Source organism: Gorilla gorilla, chromosome 2 (genome assembly GCF_029281585.2).
Source record: "Gorilla gorilla gorilla isolate KB3781 chromosome 2, NHGRI_mGorGor1-v2.1_pri, whole genome shotgun sequence".
In the NCBI taxonomy this organism is placed as follows: domain Eukaryota; kingdom Metazoa; phylum Chordata; class Mammalia; order Primates; family Hominidae; genus Gorilla; species Gorilla gorilla.
In genome coordinates this window covers 27,211,537-27,233,877 of record NC_086017.1, presented here as the reverse complement: position 1 = coordinate 27,233,877, position 22,341 = coordinate 27,211,537, and the positions used below count along the sequence as shown (strand labels likewise).

The 22,341-nt window shown below is 34.0% G+C and overlaps 1 protein-coding gene across 39 annotated transcripts in view; it reads left to right on the top strand.

Moving 5' to 3' along the window:
* The window catches only part of TBC1D5 (TBC1 domain family member 5), a 588,093-nt gene that overhangs the window by 344,278 nt on the left and 221,474 nt on the right, over window positions 1–22,341 (top strand). For all 39 annotated transcript variants that reach the window (XM_055381150.2, XM_055381134.2, XM_063703452.1 and 36 more), the window contains 5 exons: window positions 9,814–9,916; window positions 17,203–17,291; window positions 19,131–19,181; window positions 19,270–19,339; window positions 21,565–21,737. In XM_055381150.2, coding sequence (XP_055237125.1) covers window positions 9,814–9,916; window positions 17,203–17,291; window positions 19,131–19,181; window positions 19,270–19,339; window positions 21,565–21,737 — 486 coding nt within the window. The remainder of the gene's footprint in view (window positions 1–9,813; window positions 9,917–17,202; window positions 17,292–19,130; window positions 19,182–19,269; window positions 19,340–21,564; window positions 21,738–22,341) is intronic.

Sequence of the window (22,341 nt, the reverse complement as noted above, 5' to 3'; positions counted from 1 at the left end):
ATTTTGAGTTAATTTTTGTGTAAGGTGTAAGGAAGGGGTCCAGGCTCAGTTTTCTGCATATAGCTAGCCAGTTTCCCCAACACCATTTACTAAATAGGGAGTCCTTTCCCCATTGCTTGCTTTTGTCAGGTTTGTCAAAGATCAGGTGGTTGTAGATGTGTGGTGTTATTTCTCAGGCCTCTGTTCTGTTCCATCGTTCTGTATATCTGTTTTGGTACCAGTACCGTGCTGTTTTGGTTACTGTAGCCTTGTAGTATAGTTTGAAGTCAGGTAGCATGATGCCTCCAGCTTTGTTCTTTTTGCTTAGGATTGTCATGAATATATGGGCTCTTTCTTGGTTCCATATGAAATTTAAAGTATTTTTTTCTAATTCTGTGAAGACAGTCAATGGTAGGTTGATATAGCATTGAATCTGTAAATTACTTTGGGCAGTATGGCCATTTTCATGATATTGATTCTTTCTATCCATGAGTATGGAATGTTTTTCCATTTGTTTTTGTCCTCTCTTATTTCCTTGAGCAGTGGTTTGTAGTTCTCCTTGAAGAGGTTCTTCACATCCCTTGTAAGTTGTACTCCCAGGTATTTACAAAGAACTTAAACAAATTTACAAGAAAAAAACAACCCCATCAAAAATGGGGTGAAGGATATGAACAGACATTTCTCAAAGGAAGACATTTATGCGGCCAACAAACATATGAAAAAAAAAAAACCTCATCATCACTGGTCATTAGAGAAATGCAAATCAAAACCACAGTGAGATACCATCACACACCAGTTAGAATGGTGATCATTAAAAAGTCAGGAAACAGCAGATGCTGGAGAGGATGTGGAGAAACAGGAATGCTTTTGGTGGGAGTGTAAATTAGTTCAACCACTGTGGAAGACAGTGTGGCAATTCCTCAAGGATCTAGAAACAGAAATACCATTTGACACAGCAATCCCATCACTGGGTACATACCCAAAGGATTATAAATCATTCTACTATAAAGACATGCATACGTATGTTTATTGCAGCACTGTTCACAATAGCAAAGACTTGGAACCAACCCAAATGCCCATCAAGGTAGACTGGATAAAGAAAATGTGGCACATATACACCATGGAATGCTATGCAGCCATAAAAAAGGATGAGTTCATGTCCTTTGCAGGGACATGGATGAAGCTGGAAACCATCATTCTTAGCAGACTAACACAGGAACAGAAAAGCAAACACCGCATGTTCTCACCCATAGGTGGGAGTTAAACAATGAGAACACATGGACACAGGGAGGGGAACATCACACACTGGGGCCTGTTGCAGGGTTGGGGGGCTAGGGGAAGGATAGCGTTAGGAGAAACCTAATGTAGATGATGGGTTGAAGTGTGCAGCAAACCACCATGGCATGTGTATACCTAATGTAACAAACCTGCACATTCTACGCATTTCCCAGAACTTAAAAGTATAATTTTTTTTAAAAAAAGGGTCACATGACACAGCAAGTGGATCATGTAGAAAGAAGATGTGAGCATAAGACTGGACCCTATTTTCTGCACCAATATTACAACCAGTAACTATCATTGATTACTTAGTAAATTCAATTTTATGCCATCACTAAAAAAATAAATAATAAAAAATAAAAAATCTAAGGGCCTTTTCTCTGACTGAACGGTTCTCTGTGGCATCATCTTAGAGCTTTCTGAGATCTTAACAAAGGCTTTTACAGTCACACCTTTGATCTCATCTTTAATTCTTGCCTGTCTTTGTCCTAGATTTGATCTTTGCCCAGAAGCAGTGTGTTAATGTTGGTATCATTTGCTGACTTGAAAAGCTGGGAATGAGAAAAAGCTTTATTTTCAAACCAAGAAAGTTCTAGCACCTTTATGTTTACCAGTTATTCCTTTTGTTTTTTCTCTTCTTTCATTCTACTACAAGTAACACAGGTAAACCAGACAGTACTTTCAGTACTCTGCCTGGATATCTCCTTAGCTAGATCACTCCGTTTATTAGATTCATTTTCTATGTTCCATATAACTAGAGGCTATCACATTGCCAGACTTTATGTCACTGCATAATAAGGAACCCCTTTCCTCCATTTTTTTTTCTGTAATGTTTTCCTCACTTTCATTTAAGCCCTCACTGGCAGCCTCTTTGCAGATTGTCTTTTGCTAATAGTCTTTTTCCCACAGCCTTAATTTCTCACTGATGCTCTCCTGAAGGTCCTTCTGTCTTCTATCCAGTCCCATAGGCACTTCTACCACATATTTTAGGTTTTTGGTTTTTTTTTTTTTGAAACAGCACCCCAGTTTCAGATATCAAAACCTCTATTATATTTTGCTACGTAATTAATCAACCAAAATTGGTGGCTTAGAACAACAATTAATTATTATGTCATGGTTGCTGTGGGTCAGGAGTTTGGGAGCAGTATAGCTGGGAGATTCTGGCTTAGGAGTGTTTCATGAGATTGCAGTCACGTGGTTACTGGAGCTGCAAACGTTTGATGGCTTGACTATGGCTGGAGTATCCACTTTGGTTCCTCTCCATGTGGATCTCTCTAATGTGCTGCTTTATGGTCCTCCTTCAGAAGATACTTTCTTTAGATCAAGCGATCCAAGAAAGAAAAAGAGCCATGTAGAAGCTATGTCGTTTTTATGCCATTACCTCAGAAGGGAAATGTGAGAATTAAAAAATTTGCAGATATAGTTTTAAGAGCAGCACAATCCCAATGGAGTTTTCAAGGTCTTCCCCATGATCTTTTTCATTCCATCTACTAGAAGGGGAAATGTGTACAGAGGCCTGCCGGTGGGGAAGTTAGGGGAGTGTATTTCGTGGTCCCACATAATTTCCACTCTCATTCCATTGGCTAGCACTCAAGTCACATGACCACAGCTAACTGAAAAGGAAGCTGGGAAATTAAATCCAGCTATGTGCCTGCAAAGAAGAGAAAACAGGTTTGGTTGAATAGGGAGAATGGAAATTACCAACCAAAATAGGGAACACAGGAAGAAAAAGAATTGTGTCTTTCAGTATGTCTGTTTTTATTCCATATCAAATTGTTCCGTGTTGTGGTCTTGGCTTGATTGTTCAGTTTTTCTTTAATAAAACAATAAACCACAGTAAGGTATTATAGTTATTTTGGTGGTTAATAGTATTCTAGGGAGTTTTCATCAGCTCATTTAAAAATTTTGGATGAGTGCTTGTTTTGATTTTCCGTTTTTGAAATATGGGCATAACAACAGTTATTGTTCCTTCAAGTCCTTCTGTGCTTCTTTGTCCTATTGCATGATTATAAACCCTCACCAAGGGCTTTCCTTTTTCCCCTGGGGCATCTTATTGAATACTTGCATCTTCAGTATTTCATCTGGGCCCAATGCTTTGTCTGTTTTAATACTTCTAATTACCTAATTATGTACTATAATGTGGTGACAAAACCCTTTATCATTTTACTCTTTTCTTAACCCTTTTCTTGCTTAGGAAAGATTCTTTTTGTCTCTTTGTTGCCTGCATTACAGATAGCCCCGATATTTGTCTGGCTTCCCTTTATTGTCTGTATTATGACAGACCATTGTCCTGTTGAATGTCTTTCCAACTATCAGGCACCTGGGTTCCTGGTTATTGGGGCTCCAAAGTTGGTGTTTAGTTGTTCTCCATCCCTCACTTTTCAGTTCACTTCCACACACTGCAGTCATATGAGACCATATCCAAATGGCAAATAGGATACTCTAGTTGTCATAAACTACTTTTGTTACAGAATTAGTAGCCATTCTATCATGTATAGGTCTTTGTATAATCAAATGTTTGCAGTAGGTATCCATGAGCCAAATGTAATAGAAATCAATAAGATTTTTAAAAATTATATGAATTGTACTTCAGGATAGCTAAAAATTGATGAAGGATTTTTTTTTCATTATGTCTATGTCTTAGATAATAAAGGAAGAAAGAAATATAGAATTATAGTTTTACCATTTTATGACTTCTAATGAATTAATAGATTTAGGCAGTGATCATTAACAGTTGGTAGCATCACAGAAAGTGGGATACATTAATGTTAGGTGCCTCCTGATGGAAGTACACAACACCAACTTATCACTGCATTGAAATCACCCCAAGTTTAAAACAACAGAATTTATTTTGTTGTTGAATCTACAACTTGAGCAGGGCTCAATAGGATGGCTCATCTCTGTTCCACATGGTGTTGGCTGGGGTAGCTTGAAGTCCAGGGTCTGGAATCATCTGAAGGTTTGCTCTCTCACCTGTCTGGTTATTGAAGCTGGCTCTCAGGTGAGACCTCCTCTGGAGCTGTGGTGAGAACACCCGCGATGGCCTTTTCATATGGCTGTTTGGCTTCTTTACAGCATGGTGGTCTGGTTCTGAGAATGTGTCCAGAGAGAGCCAGACAGAAGCTGTGTTCTACCACCACTTTTGACACGTTTATTTCTTGAGAAACTGGTCACTAAGGGCAGCACATACTCAAAGGGAAGAGAATCAGACTCTTTCATCTTTCTATGGGAGGAGTATCAAAGAATTTGCAAACATGTTCTCAAATTATGTCATCTATAGATGAGACAAGAAGAATCTTGTTGAAAACTTGAACCTGAATCTGATGAAGTCTCTAGATCTAACTGCCAGTTCGTAGGAAATACAGGGGACAGGAGAATCGTTAAATAAGAAAATGGAGGCACAATACGTAAAATTCTGAATGTGGGAAGCTTCTACAGGATAAAAAATCTGGTTTCTTTAACAAATACATTACAAGATAAAAAAGAGAAGAAGGACAAGTCTATAGATTAAAGGAATCTTAAGAGATAATATCAACAAATTGCAGTGTACTGACAAATATTTCTTGGTTCTTGAACAAAGTGTTAAGAATTTTTAGACAGTCACAGAAATTTGAACATTTACTGGTTATTTGATTAATAGATTATTATTTTTATTATTAGTAGTGTTACAATGGCACTATGGTATTTTTTTTGTTTCTTTGTTTGTTTGTTTTGTTCTTTGAGACAGGGTCTGTCTCTCTTGCCTGGGCCAAAGTGTAGCGGCACAAACACAGCCCACTGCAGCCTCTACCTCCGAGGCTCAAGTGATCCTCCCACCTCAGCTTCCCAATTAGCTGGGACTACAGGTTTGTGCCATGATACCCAGCTAATTTACTTTTACTTTTTTTTTTTTTTTTTTTTGAAAGGCAGGGTCTCACTATGTTGCCCAAGCTGGTCTCAAACCCCTGGGCTCAAGTGATCCTCCTGCCTTGACCTTTCATAGTGCTGGGATTATAGGTGTGAGCCTCTTCACCTGGCCTATGGTTATGTTTTTAAAGAGTGCTTATCTTTTAGAGATACACATTGCAGTATTTATAGATATAATGACGTCTGGGATTAGCTTCAAAATAATGCAATATTGGAGAGGAATATATGTAAAACAAGAAATGATTAGTGCTGAAGCTAGCTGATGGGTAGATTGGGGTTCAGTTTACTGTTGTCTTGTCTTTATTAAATGTTTGAATTTTCCATAATGAAAGATTTTTAAAATTTATAATTAAACCTATATTGCATACCGATTTTGGTTTATTTCAAGATAGAAAACAAAACTTACACACCACATGTTTGTGATGGCTCTTGTTATTATTGTGTACTATGTAAAATGTTTAAATATGGTTTCTTCACACATCTGAGAGAGAAACTTCTATATTATCAATACTGATCAATTGAGTCTAAACTGAAATATGACTTTTACCCTAAAGTAAGGATTTAAGACTATTTTAGTCTAAATTCCATTATGGACTACTTAATCTTTGCTGTTCATCTCTATTTTTAGAGTTTCGCCCTCACCTGTTTTACATCTCAATTTTTATTTTATGGACAAATGTAGAAAGAAAGACCTTCTGTTAATAATAAAATTTGTTTCCATTTCCTACTTAGTGTGATTTTTTTCCTTTCTGTTTTATTTTCCTACCAGATATTTTGGTTTGAATAAATTATGAAACTCTACAGTTTTAATTCTAAATTTCTCTCTTTATTTTCATGAAACTGTAACATCATTGTTGATTTTTCAAAACCTGAATGATTGTTGCATCTAGTGTGGTTAGTATTCTGTGCTTTTAATTATGTTTCAAAAACAGATTTGCCTTTCCAGTGATATTTGGGTTAGACTGATGTTCAAATTACTTCACCTAGCCTGAATCCACACCATCTAGCAAGGGGTAAATAAAACCTAGAAGTGTAATGAGTGGTAGGGAAGCTATTTTGAAACTTACAACATATCATCAGAAACAGATTATTACTATTCCTAGAAATGCTACTCACTGTACTTTTTCTCCCACATTTCTTATACCTATAAATGTAACATCTTCTGGATTGAATCCTGATACTGTGACCATCAAGTATTTTTTGTAGGAACTGTGTTATTGTCTAGGTATATTCATCAACCTTCAGAGCTAGGTTCTTATGTGTAACTCTAAAGTCATGGAATTTTACCTAAATGCATTTCTCAGATTAATTTATAACTGATTAGGGAAGCAGTTGGAAAGTGCTGCTGTTCTGTTAACTACCCAGATACCTTGGCACAGGTATTATTTCTCTGTGCTTCTGTTTACTTGCCTGTTAATCTCTGAGTTGGACTGGATAATCTCCAAAGACTCAGCACAAAACTCTGATTTTCAGTTCTTTTTCCAACTTTTGAAATAGTTTTGAAAACTTTACTTCTTTTTCAGAGCTTTTCTCTATCTTTCTACCTTACTTATTTGATGCAATGGATTCTTCATCATTTAAAGAACAAGTTATAGTTTTCTAACAAAGAGAGTGCCATGAAACTTCACAAATTAGCACTTCAGCATTGTAGAGCAGAATCATAGTTGGTGTGCTGTTTCATAGATACGCTATGTCTGCATAATACATATTTTCAGTTGATTTGGTATTTGCTAAAAGTAGACGATTTAAATTACTACTTGCAATTGAATTCTTTTAGATCTGTAGTTTTTAATCTTGAAAGTGGTTGGTATGCATTTAAATGAAACCAGGAATTGATATACAGTGTGTTAAAAGAAAAACTTCAGCCGAATTAAATTTAATGGAGTTTAATTGAGCAATGAACGATTCGTGAATCGGGCAGCCTTCCGAGTCAGAGTAGGCTCAGAGACGCCAGCACAGCCACATGGTGGAAGATTTATAGACAGAAGAAGGAAAGTGACATACAGATAACAGAAGTGAGGTACAGAAACAGCTGGATTGGTTACAGGTTGGTGTTTGCCTTATTTGAACATGGGTTGAACAGTTGGCTACATTTGATTGGCCAAAACTCAATGATTGGCAGACGTGTAAGCTGTGATCTGTTTACACCTCCACTTGTTATAGTTCACGATGTACAGAGAAACCTTTAGGCTGAACTTAAAATATGTAAGGAGGCAGCTTCAGCCTAAAGTTGACTTAACAGGTATACTTTACATTTTTAGTTTTTAGGTATTAAATTATAGTTTATGGATACTCTTTGCAAAGTTAATGTAGTAGTTTTTAGTACTTTATTTCATAATCAATTTTAGATTGTAACAGCTACACAGAATTTGGTTGTGCCAGTGTGCGTAGAAAATTTCCAAAGAATAGGTGAGGAAGGGGACATGCAAAATTATTAAGTCAGGTGATCCAGATTTTTGGGAATGAAGCCTACTTGAAGACAGAGTTAAATTTATGTTATATAATGAGGAGAGAAAATTTCACCTCTCAAAAGTATTATTCTATTCGTAGCTTAATGGCTAAGTTTCCCAAGATATTTCTCTATACCAAGTTATTTTATTAACTACTTACCTATCTTTTATCCTGATTAATTTGGGATATTTGATTTTTAAGGGCTTTAGCAACTTTCTTTTGTTTCAAAATGACATTTTAAAAGTTTTTGTGTTTCTTGCCTACTTCAGTGCATTTGACATCATTCTGCAGTTTCTTTGGCTTCTCTGACATATGCTTACTCTTCAGGTTAATTTTTCTCTTCTTTAGAAGTTAATTGTGCCACCCCTATTTGAACTCTGATTCCTGGCTAGGGACTGCCTGAGAGATCATCACATTAAGCTTTATGCAAATATGTGAAGCGACCTTGCTCAGATCCTTAGTTTGTTTACTGGCCCCCCAAAAAGAGGCTTCCTTGCTGCCACAGAAAAGGTAGAAAAAAAAAAAAAAACCAAACCTGTCTGGGCAGTTGCAAAAGGGAGTTGTAAGCAAAAGTCAAATGAACAGATGAATGTAAAATGGACCTTAATTTATTTAAAAAATTAGGACCAGAAAAAAAGATGCTTCACAGATCTCTAGCACAATTCACCAAAAACCTAGCTTGGACTAGAAAGTTATAACTGTCCAAGGCACCAACAAAGTAGCAGAGTGAAGCATAAAATAGCTGAGGTCTTCAGAAATGGGAGGCAGTAAACCATTATAATATGATGTAAAACATAAAACAGCCACTACTGCTCTTAAAAGACTCATTAAGGAATATTTTTCTGTTTCAATAATGCTCTATGCCTTCATGCTCTAGGTCATCTTCCTCTCTACTCTCTCACATTTTCTCACATTTTTTAGTTCCAAAGCCACCTGATTTGCAATCTCATTACCTAAAGTATCATTACTCAAATACTATTATAATAATGGCCTCTTATTCCTGAATATCTGCTACTTGTTAGGCACCGTTCTTGGTGCTCTTACATGATTTTATCTTGATCACAAGATCAGTATTGTTATCCCTGCTTAATAGATGAGGCAGTTAAGCAATCATTCACTCAGGGTTGCATAACTAGAAATTATGCAACGTGAATTTGAACACAGGCTTTTCTACTTGGGTTTGGGACTTTTAAATTTCACTTTATTATAATGCACTCTTATGTCCTTCCTATGCTACTCTTTCAGGTTTATTCCTCCGTAGAGTTAAATTAAAATACTGTTTTCTTTATCACTTCCTTATTCAAAAATATACATTTACTATGCTGTGTTTCCATAGTTGGAAATTCAGCATTCAAAGTTCTTTCCAGCCTTACTCCACCTTTTCTTCTATCCCACTGTCCTGCTCCCAGCAGGCAGTATTTCATGGAATTGTCTTTTCCTTCTGATTAATAATTACCATATTATGCTGCATTCTTGAAATACCCATTGCCTTCTGTGTCTTCATATCTGTCTTTCTGTTTTGATTACCTTTTCCACTGATGTTCCATGTTCCTCCTCTCCTAAAAATTATTGTTCAAACTCTCTGTGATTAAACCCAGTTGACTACTACTACTAGATGACATTCCCTCAGCCCTTATACATTCATTGTGTATTGTGTTGCTGTGGGTTTTCTCTTTGGGTTCTTGCGGTTGTGGTGTTTTACTGCATTATAAATAAATATTTAGAAGTCTATATTTTAATCAGATGAAAGGCTGATAGGGTGGTTATATGTAATAACTGAAGTGTCGCTATTTTACATCAAGGAAAAAGAATGACAATCTTTTTTTGAAAAAAATTAGTACTTTTACAAAATCACATTCTTATCCTAAAAGCCAATGGGCTAAAACAAAGCAACTCCCCATCTGCAGACACGTAGAATATAATTCAAAAGCTATCATATTCACATATGTATGAAGTATATGAAGCATGCGAAAAAAATTGAAATGTGAATATGTTGAAGGATGTAATTTACCTCTGAGATGTAATTATTTCCCCTTGCCTCACTCCTTTTTCAGTCCCCACTAAAGGCATAAGTTACATAGCAAACACAGGCTTGTTCTAAAACCTGAAGCAGCCCTTGGCACGTCTTCGAGATGAGAATTTGAGAGTGATTCTTGAAACTGTGTTAGTCAGTTTCAATCTTGTATTTTCTTTTTCCAGGTTTCCTGAAATGCAGTTTTTCCAGCAAGAAAATGTGAGAAAAATTCTTACAGATGTTCTTTTCTGTTATGCCAGAGAAAACGAGCAGTTGCTTTATAAACAGGTAATGAAAATATCTTACAGATGGCATCCGTTGACTCAAAATTTTCTATACAGCTTGACAAATGATAGAGCAATAATGTAGCCTTTATTGTATCCAAAGTTGTATCATAATGCTAAAGCAATCAGAGAGTTGCTTGTCAGCTGCATGGTGAGAAAGGTAAGCTCATTGAAGCACATATGCTTTTTCCTCATTATAAGACATTCCACCAAATTGTCTTCTAGAAGGTGTTCAATCTTTTCTTTCAACTTCTGGGAGTTTGTTTATAAACAGCATCTTTGAAGGCAATCTAGTAATAAAATTTCAGAGTTGTATGTACAAATATTATTTTTAAGTGTAGCATTTATAAATATATGACATGTCATGTAAAAAATAATCAAGTATCCTATTACCTTTTAAAACTTATCAGTAATAGAACTTCAGAAAGTTTCTTTAAATTTTTTGAAATGTGTATTTAGTTCCTTTGTGATCCTGTTGTTTGACTCGTCTCATTACTAAAGCAAAGAAGATTATTGGGTTGTTTTATTTTATTGAAATGTAAATTATTTAATATATACAGATATATTTACATTTTTTATTTAAGTTTATGGTGTTCTAATAAAAATACACACACTTGGGTATTTTTATGTATTTCTCCAAATGCAAATTAAGTGAGAATTCAAGCTAAATTCTTAAATTCTCTAATAATCAAAAGTTATAATGTATACCTAATTCAGGACCACTGAACTTAAATTTAATGTAATAGAAAACACTTAATGGTAAAAGCAGTGTATTTAATTTGAAATAAACTAGATTTAAGGATAGTAAAGCATGTCAGACTACAAATATACCAAATCGTACATTTTTAATTATTGTATATACATAGAATACCCAAGGGAACTAATTTTATCTTATTTTTAATAGTAGTAATATTTTTCTGTATTAATTAACTGCTGACAATAGCTTATTAGAATTGGAAGTGAAAAATATATTGCGTTTATAAGGGCAACCAAAAGCTATAACATGTCTAGAAAAAAATTAACAATAAAGATACAAAAGCTATATGAAGGAAACTATAGTCCAGGTGCAGTGGCTTACACCTATAATCCCAGCACTTTGTAAGGCTGAGGCGGGGTGATTGGCTGAGCCCAGGAGTTTGAGACCAGGCTGGGCAACATGGTGAAACCCCGTCTCTACAAAAGTACCACAAAATTAGCTGGGCATGGTGGTGCACACGTATAGTCTCAGCTACTTGGGAGACTGAAGTGGGAGGATCTCTTGAGACCAGGAGTTTGAGGCTGCAGTGAGCTGTGATTGATTCACTGCACTCTAGCCTGAGCGAAAGAAAGAGTGAGATCCTGTCTCAAAAAAAAAAAAAAAAGTTATTCAAGGATATAAAGCAAGAATCGAATAAATAGAAAAATAGCATGTTTTTGGATGAGAAGACTTTAAGTAAAAATATTACTTCTTTATGTTTAAATGAATTATCATTCCAGTGATAACCTGAGTAAGAGATGTGTTTTTTTTTTAAAACTGGATACAGTTATTTTAAATTTAGTGCCTAAAAATGTTACACTTATTTTAACGGAGATAATATAATTTAGGGATTAAAAGCACTGAGTGCAGACGCAAATTCCTTTGTTTGAATCTCACCTCTGTCATTTACTAACTTCACAATCTTAGACAATTTACTTAACCTTTTTAATCTTTAGTTTTGTATCTGTAAGATGAGGGTAATAATAGTAATTACTTTCTAGAGTTAACATTTGGTGCCAAGCAAAGGTTCATGTTGGTAGTTGTGGTTGTTTTTATTATCATCATCATTATAATAATTATTAAATGTGTTGGAATTACCATAGAATTTGTGGGAAAGGGATAATGGGAAATATAGATATTAAAACTTCTATAAAGGTTCTGTGATCAAACTAATGTGACAGTATTATGTGAATTGACCATTGTTCAGTGAAACAGTCTGGAAACAGGTTCAGTTATATATGGGATCTGAATATGGTAAAATAGAGAAAAGGATATTGACGTGCTATATGTGGATTTCCATCTGGAAAAACCATTAAATTATACATTTATTGGAGAATAAATTCCAGATGGTGTAAAAATATAAATATAAAAACTTAAAGTATATAAAAATACTAGAAGAAGATTTAGGAGAAATTTTTTTGTAATCTCAGACTAGGAAAGGCCCTCGCAAGCAAGGTAGACTCATCTACAAGTTAAATAAAAAGTCGAAAGACTAAAAGCAAACCAAAAAGGAGACTGGGGGAAAAAAATCTATTAGTGTAGAATTCTTTTGGAAGCAAATAGCAGAAGACCCCGTTTAAAATGGCTTAAACTGTGAGGAGATTGTTAACACTTCACATGAAGTCTGGGAGTAAATAGTTCTGCTGCATTAGTTCATTAGCTTAAAATCTTTATCACAGATTCCAGGATTTTGTTTTCCTGCTTTCTTTTCATTATGTTGGCTTTCATTGTGAACCTTATCTCTTTGTTATTTCCTCTTTTCCTTTAAATACTTGAAAATACCCCGTAGTAAAAGACTTGATGATAGTGAATCAAATCAGGATAAAGTTATCCCAAATTACACATCTGTTTTCCAATTTTTTTTGGAGAAAGAAAAAATAGATTAAGGAAGTCTTATAATAATGGAAACAAGTTCTATGGACAAGGAACAAAAACATAATAACTGTGCACTCCATCTACCATTTGTGATGTATGTGGCCCACTGCATTTGTATAGAAGACTACACAGGAATATGGAAGATCAGGTTCTTGATCCATTTAGACAAAAATCTATCAATTACTAAATAAGAAAGTATTATTAACTTACTCCTGGTGTCATTTTAAAATATTTAATTACTCCCTGTACATATTTAAAATCCTATAGATTTTTTACAGAAAAGTAATACCTTGCTGTAGAAGGACTGAATATTTAGCCAGATCAAATTTAAGAAAAAACCTTAAGTTCCATCACAAGCTGTTAAAGCTATTATTTTGTACTAGGTGACACCCTGTTTAACATCGACCATATTGTTAATAGTTATGGGATTTTATTGAATTAATGAGACTGTTATCATGTAGTAGAATGTCTTGCTGAGTTAATTGAAATTGCAGAGATTATATAAATGGTATTAATGAACTTTGACTGCCTGATGCCTTAGCTTTAATAAAGACTGCTTGGTGGGCTAAATGAACACAGGCAGATCAAAGAACAGGTTCAATTTTGTGAACCTACAGGCTGTTGAAGAAAACTTTTGTTACCTTTATTTTCAACTGGCATGAGTTTGGAGTGCAGTGACTACTAACAATCTAGCAGGGATAAAGGCTTTTAAGCAGGCAGAAATGCTGACAGTATAGGTGGAAGCAAAATATACATTTTGGGAACCAGAAGCGTACTATCAATACATTATTTTCTATTATGCTTTGTCAAATTTATAGCATATTGAATTCATGATTATGATTCCTGGTATTTCTCTTTTCTTTTAAAGATGTCTATGTAATGGCCGTTTGTAATTATTAAACAGGTTTTACTAGTCTAGAATTGATAGCAAAACCAAAAATCTCTTTTAGGTATTTGAAAAAAAATCCCTAGTTTAGATGAAAGTCAAAACTGAGCTTGTAAAATAGTTTTGATGGTATTCAAAAGACTCTTAATTTCCATTCTGCCAAGAACACCTTTTTATTAATTTGAAATATGATTTAATGCTATTCTTTTTTCATATTGTAGCTTAGCTTTTTTCACTATGTGGATATATTAAGTGGTAGATATTGCATTCATTCAGTCAATATGTAGTGAGTACCTTATTTGTGCTGGGCCTGTGGTAGGATCTGGATGTGTATACACACACACACACACACACACACACACAGTCACAGCTGTGCAGTGTCCATTCTTACCTGCAGTACAGTACAGTACAGTACAGCAGTTCACCCTTACCTGCAGTTTCACTTTCTGTGGTTTCAGTTACCTGCAGTCAACCATCATTCAAAAACAGTTGAGTATGGTACAATAAGATATTTTGAGAGAGAGAGAGAGAGAAACCACAATCACATAATATTGTTACACTATATTGTTGCAATTGTTCTATTCTTATTAATTGTTGTTAATCTTAGTGTGCCTAATTTATAATCTTTAATTTAAATCATAATTTTAATACCTTTGTCATACAGGTGTATGTATAAAAACAGCATGTTATGTGTAGTTTTCAGTACTATTTACAGTTTTAGGCATCTACTGGGAGGTCTTAGAATATATCTCCTGCACATAATGAGGGACTACTGTATAGTCATTTCTGTGCTCATTTTATTATTTTGTTCCTTTCTTTCTAGACCACAAGCTCCATCGAAGTTAGGAACTTGCCCACTTCATTCACTTTTGTGTCCACAGCAAATATAGGCATTTAATAGTTTTTGCAATACGTGAATAATTAATGGAGAATCTAGACAGAGTGGTGTAACGGAAACTAGAAGGAAGAGAACATTTAAAGTTGGAAAGATCCATTTAGACAAGAACTCTTATTAAACTAGCCATAACTTGTTATAAAATATATTTTGGGGAAAAAGCACTATTTCTTTCAAAAGGGCATCCCACTGACAGCAAAGAAAGAAAACTTCATGATAAACCTAGTAAGAACTATGCAGTACTGCAAATTTTTGGATTGGAAAATCTGATGTTTTTAAAAATACTCTCCTCAAGTTAATTTCAATGCAATGCCAATAACAATTGTAATGTTTTGTTTACCATTTTATGTAACCTACATGATAATGACATAGCCTGGAATAAAAAAATAGAATCATCAAGATAAATTTGGAAAAAAAGGAGCAGAAAATAGGAAATATTAGAATATTTTAAAGGTCGAATCTTTATAATGGTACAGTTATTGTTAATAGTATACAAACCAATGTATTTCACAGTGAAAGCCTGGAAAAAATGTAAGCTAAATATTTACTTTTTACTAAAGATGGCATTTCAGAACTCTGGGGAGAAGATGGGTTACTCAGCTTATTGAATAGATTGAATTTATTGAAGATGGAATGATTAATCAGTAAATTGGTGTAATTCTTTTGGAGAAAAACATACTTATTTTCATGGCAAAAATTAAACTTATATCAGTTAAGCGAAGAATTAACTGAAAAAAAAAAAAAAGGAAACTGTATTCTTTCCTAATCTCAATATGAGGAAGGTCTTTATAGGCATGAAAGCAAAATAGAAACCATGAAGAATGATTTATTGTATTGACTAAAGTGTATAATGTCAGTATGATATATCATAGAAATCAAAAGTAAGAGTAATGATAAGCATGGTAAAATGTTTGTAACAAAAATTACAAAGGGTTAATACCTTTCATTGGTATAGAACTATTAGACATCACCAAGGAAACGAAACATTTCATGAGGAGAAAAAGGGCAATTTATTAAGTAAAAACGGTCAATAAAATTTTGGGGTTCAATCTTGCTAGCATTTAAATAAACTATAACAATTTAACTGTGAAAATTGACAAAATTTTTTTAAAACACTCTGAATATAGGTGAGGATGTGTGAGAGAGTGATTTTTATATTCTTCACTGAGGGAATTCTTTCTGGAGACAGCTTAATGGCATACATCCTACCAGACTTTAACACATATTTTTACCCCTTTACCCTGAAATTCTACTTCCAAGGACTTTAATCCTGGAGAAATCCTCAGAAATAGGCAAAAAAAGATCACAAGGATATCTATTGGAGTTTTAAATTTATTTCTTAACTTTTGGTTTTTGTCTGGCCTCCCTCTCCCCCTTTATCATTTTCTTATTTTGGTTTTTGCTTTTCCATACTTTTCTATTAATACAATACTTATTTATTATTTTAATGATTAAAATTATGGCACTTTCTTTTTGGAGTAACTTGAGACTATTCCAAGAGAGTAAACCCTTCATGATTTTTAAAGCAGAGTTAGTAATGCTTAATGTGATTTTTCTAGGTGTCTAACATGTTATCTGAAAGATTTTTTTCAAGGTTTGTTTAATAAGGAGATGGTTACCTATAAAGATTGAAATGATATGTGGTCATTTGTCCTAAATCACAAGTAAATTGTCAATGAATCATAAATTGTTTTGTAAAAATATAACTAAATCTTTTTAATTCAAAGCTAGTGATAACTTATACATGAAGTCTGAAAAAGTTAACTTGCATGTTATCTTTATGATAACAATTGGCTTTCTAAGAATAGTACAGTACTACTAGACTGTGCAGAGGACTATGTGACTCTGTTCATCCATTATAGGAAGCCTTCTCTAATTCTACCAGCGAAATATTTATCTCCTCTCTGCTTTCATATTTTATTTTTATTTCCTCTAAAAGTGGTGTTTTGTCTTGTCTTTTTATAAAAGAGCATCCCTAGTTACTAAGCAAAAGGAAAGTAGTAATTTGCTCACTTTAAGAGACAGGAAAGATTATAATCTATTTTAACTTGCTGAAATGTTTTTCGATGCTTAAGGGGGAAAGAAATCTCAATTAGCAAAGGTAGCCATAATGTGGAATACTGTATGTCACCACAATAATGGATCAGTAATGGATTTTTTTAGTACCCTTTTAAGGACTGCTTAGTAACTAATATTATACCTTTTTGTTTCTATTCCTGTTTTTGGTGAAAACCAATATAAAGAGGAAAATCGTATTGGTGAAATCATTAAATAAATTGAAATTAATCCTAGAATTTAAGTAGACAGGAAAAAATTATGGTAGTTTTCTGATTAAACATGTTAAATCCTATTTTAACAAGTTTATTTTCTGTCATACCTTCTTAAGGTTGTTTCTTTTATTATCCAACATTTTAGCTAGCTGACTTCAGCACTTCCTAAATCTACAGACATCCTAATTTTGAGCCATTATATAATGAAAACATTGGATGTAATTTCCTTAGGTCTACAGTTCTTAGCTGCCCTTCTTACTGCAGATCTTAACACTGTAGCTCATGATTATAATTTGCATAAATGAAATTCATATTTATGAGTACAGATCTTGAAGCAACTGACAGGTGCAAGGTTATCTACCATGCCAATTTATTGTTTGTCATGTCATTTAAAAGAGAACTGCTCTCCATATTTTAAAGAAGAATACCTGCTGTGGTTGAATTAGAATCAAATTCTGAACGTAGATAAAAATCTCATCTTGTAGCTTTCCGTTTTTATGTGTTTCTATATAATATGGAAATTTTGCTAGTGGGAATTGGTTTGAAGAAGTATTTAACTGAGTTTATACTGTCCACTAATGGACTCTGAGTATCCATCTCTTTCATTTTTCTGGCTCTTTTATTTCAGGGCATGCACGAACTGTTAGCACCTATAGTCTTTGTCCTTCACTGTGACCACCAAGCTTTTCTACATGCCAGTGAGTCTGCACAGCCCAGGCAAGTTTTTTTTTTAATGTGAGCTCCATTTGTTTTTTAGCCCCCACGGTAACGTTTGTTTTTGAAACCTCAAAATCTTCTAAATGGAAGGTACTTACAAGCTGTACAAGTTGTAAACATTTGATTGTGTTTCATGTGGTTAATTGTTAATTCTACTTAATAGTTGTTAGGCCAGTTTAGCTATGGGGCAAATTTAGAACCATAAATGTCTTTGGAATTCTTGATTCTGTATCAAAGGAAGACATGTAAGTAATGGATCAAGAATGGAAAATTTTTGTTGTAATCACAAAAGTGCTAATGATTGATATTATCCATATATATCATGCTCAATGATCCATTTTTTACTCCAAGTTGAATAAGACTTTATATATGAGATTATCTCTCCTCATCAGGTTTGACTCAGCTTAATTCATAAGGAGCCACAAAGAACCTCAGTCTGTAAATAAACAAAATTGCGTCTCAAATTTTTTAGATATATTCATTTATTCTTTCCTGCAAATAACTTTTGTAATTGGATTCAACTTAGGCTAATTGTTAGAATTCATTTTTCTAACTTAAGATACCCTAACTTTGGGGCCTTCAGAAAATCATTTTGGAAATGGAGGGCTCTGGGACTGTCAGGTTGTGTCCAGGAGTATTCATCAGGCCAGCCCATCTATATGCAGTAAACAGAAAACTTGCAGATAACATTTCACATATCTGATTATAAGATCTTTATTAATCAAATATAGCCATCCACTTTGCTGAGCATATATTCAGGCCTTTGTTAAATTAACTTTTGTCTATTAGTTTATAGATTAGTATTTTCAAGTTTCCTTGAAGCTTTGCTAATTTTACTGAGGTTTTTTTTTAATCTTGACAATAGTATAACCATATATAACTTGCTTTCACTTCAGTTATTCTAAAATTTAAACATGAAGTTAGTATTAGGATCCTGTTGTAATGCCTTTTTTTTTTTTATGTTTTGAGACAGAGTCTTGCTCTATGCAGCAGTGCTATCTCAGCTCACTGCAACCTCTGCCTTACGGGTTCAAGTGATTCTCCTGCCTCAGACTCCCGAGTAGCTGAGACTACAGGCGGGCACCACCTCGCCCAGCTAATTTTTGTATTTTTAGTAGAGATGGGGTTTCACCATGTTGGCCAGGATGGTCTTGATCTCTTGACCTCGTGATCTACCCACCTCAGCCTCCCAAAGTGTTGGGATTACAGGTGTGAGCCACCATGCTCAGCCTGCCATTTTTTTTTTTAACATGTGAGTGTATTCTTCAGACAGCAGCTCTTTAAAAAATGTGCATGTAGAATATAATTTACAAAAAAATATAGGTGATTGAAAATAGCTTTTAAATGTGTTGGACCTGCTTCTTCAGCTGATTCAATCTGTTAAAAAGTAAAATAAATGCTTAAGAGGTGTTGTCACTGATAAGTTGATGTTAAAATGAAAATAAATCCAGTTAAAGAAAATAAATCAATGTTTTGATATTGCATATTTGACCAGTAACTACCTTTTTGTTCTTTTGGACAACAAGTGATAGATTGTGGATTAATTGATTATCCTAGATGAATCATAGTCAAGGAATATATTGTCAAATTCTGTATTTATTTGGAATAATTAGATAGTTCATGTGGCATAGAGGCATAGACAAGGCAGCTAATTTGTTTTTGATCTTTATAGAAAGAAAGCATATCATTTGTTAATGGCATTGCTCTTTTCATTAAAAAAGACTAATTTTTTTTCATTTGCACATTATATGAAAGTTGTCTTATATAGAATAAGGCAAACTCTGCCTCTTTAATTATTCAAAAATTACACATTTTGATTGCTTGTATTGCTTTTTTAAGTGAGGAAATGAAAACTGTCTTGAACCCTGAGTATCTGGAACATGATGCCTAGTAAGTACAAAAACTTTCTTTGTTTTATTTTTTTATACCATCATTATTTTAATGAAAGTTACATAGCATTATGTTATTTTATTTTTAGTGCAGTGTTCTCACAACTTATGGAAACTGCTGAACCTTGGTTTTCAACTTTTGAGCATGATGGTCAGAAGGTAAATCTTACAGTACAGATCTTTTCAGTATATGCGATGGAGCAAATGCTTTCAATAAATAACAACATGTAACCAAAGAATAGTATATAGCCTTTATTATTGCTGTAACCAAAATGAAATTACCTATGGAATAAGATTGAGCCTGGGGATCTAAGTATATTTCTAATCATATTGGCAGATACACAAAGGCAATTGTAAAAATTTCATATAACTACATTTTATATGTGTGTATATTAATCAAGCAGCATAAGTGCTTCATTACAAAATTATTATAATCTTTCTCTTGCTACCCTAGTTAGTTGGTATACACATTATTACTGAAGTGCATAGGTAGAATCTGTGTCAAATAGGTTGTTTTGCTTTTACCAGTGCGTTGCTATTGAATTCATACATTTAGCATCAATATCCCTTACTCTTACTCTTACTCTTATTCTTATTTTTAACTATATTTTAAATTTTTATATAATTCACATAGCATAACTTGTACTTATTAAACTTTTAATCGTTTTTAGTATATTTATAGGGTTAGCAGGCAAACATCCCTGCTATCTAATTCCAAAACATTTTTTTAATCACCCAAAAAGAAAACTGCGTGTCCATTAACAGTCACTCTCCATTTCCCTGTTCCTACAGGCCCTGGCATCACTAATATACTTTCTGTCTCTATGGACTTGCTGATTCTGGATATTTCATATAAGTGGAATCATATAATACACTGCCATTTGTGACTGACTCCTTTCACTTAGCATAGTGTTTTCAGTGTTCATATTGTGGCATGTGCCAGTATTTCTTTTTATGCCTGAAAAATATTGCATTATATAGATATACCACATTTTGTTTATCCATACATCAGTCGATGGACATTTGGGTTATTTTCACTTTTGGCTATTGTGAATAACTTTGAACATTTATATACAAGCTTTGTATGAACATGTGTTCATTTCTCTTGTTATATACCTAGAAGTGGAATTGCTGAGTTAACTATATTTTCAAACTAACCTTCATGCTATCTTAGTGATCATTATAGTTGTCTCATTATATTACACAATATTGGAAAAATCACAAATTCTTCTGGCAATGGATACTGTTAAAGAATTTGGTATATTGTTTCCAGTATGGTTTATTTCCTTTATATTGGTATAATTAATTGCTTTCTGGTTAGGAACCATTATTACTCAGTCACTTCATTCCATCTCTTAAAAAATGAAATAGGTAATCGATGTTTTTCATGCCTTTGGCCAGCTCAGAGGTTGGCATCCTACTGCCTGTAGGTCAAATTTGGCCTACCATCTGTTTTTATACATCTTATGAGTTAAGAGTGGTTTTTAACATTTTAAAATGGTTAGAAAACTGTCAAAAGAAGAATAGTATTTTGTAACATGTGAAAAGAATATGAAATTTAAGTTTCCATGCCCTTAAATAAAATGTTTTGGAACACAGTCATTCCTATTTGTTTACTTATTGTCTGTGGCTGCATAATCATTACAGTGGCAGAGTTGCAGCACAGACTGTATGACTCGTAAAGCCTGAAATATTTACTCTCTGGCTGTTTACAGGGAAAGTTTGGTGACCCCTACACTAGGTGATAAAGTATTTCTTCATATACCAATATGTTATATTCTAAAAGGGTTGTAGAAGGTAAAAGCTACTGTAAGCGTATTTGGCAAACTACTTTATATTTTTGGAATAATAACCTTTTGTTCTTGGCAAGTTATGTGATGAAGTCATAGACTTACATGAACATCAACATTTTGAGCAGAGTATTTGAACCATTTAAACACTGATCATTTCTTAATAATGGTCATTTCGTATTTTATAACTGAGTCACGCTAGGTGAGAAACTCTGTGACTAAACTGCGAGGGTTATCAGTTCTTGATTTTACCTAATTGTATTGATATTACTGAGTCAGCTTTATAAAAGTGGCTTAGACAACACATAGAAAGACATTCATTTTTATCAAGGAACATAATAGATGTGACTTTTGAACATTCATCTTAATTACCCTTATATATGAATGAATAATATATTCCTAAAAAGTGTTTCTAGTGAATCCCTTTTTCATCTTCCTATTTTAATTATTTCATGGTGCTCTCACCTTTTTTTAAGAATGAGTAGTAGGCAGATAATAAGACTTCTTGTTTAAACTGCCATTGATAAAGAATGACATCCATATATTTATTAATTTCATATTTAAATAATACATGTTCAATTTTTCTGTTTTTAGGGGAAAGAAACACTGATGACTCCCATTCCCTTTGCTAGACCACAAGATTTAGGGCCAACAATTGCTATTGTTACTAAAGTCAACCAGATCCAGGATCATCTACTGAAGAAACATGATATTGAGCTTTACATGCACTTGAACAGACTAGAAATTGCACCACAGATATATGGGTTGTAAGTATTAAAGTTCTTTTGTTTGTTTGTTTGTTTGTTTGTTTTTGAGACAGAGTCTCCGTCTTTCACCCATGCCAGAGTGCAGTGGCATGATCTTGGCTTACTGCAAACTCTGCCCCCTGGGCTCAAGCGATCCTCCCATCTCAGCTTCCCAAGTAGCTGGTACCACAGACACGTGCCGCCAAGCCCAGCTAAGTTTTAGTAGTTTTGGTAGACAGGGTTTCACCATGTTGGCCAGGCTCCCCTTGAATTCCTGAGCTTGCCTCTGCTTCCCAAAGTGCTGGGATTACAGATATGAGCCATTGCACCCAGCCTAAAGTTTCAATTTCAACTACATCTAATTATATAGTAGTTTCTAATGATATGTAAATTTCTATGTGCTCGGATCCTTAAAAGTAAAAATAACAACTGTTCCTTCTCCATTTTATTTCACATCTCTTTTGTGTGTCTATGTGCATGCTCAGTGCTTATCACTTTCACCTATGTATGGTATCTCATCTAATACTCTTTGTAATACCAACCCTGTAAATTGGGTATTATTCCTTTATTAGAGATGAAGAAGTTAAGGCTCAGGTTTAGTTTACACATATTGCACAGTGAAATC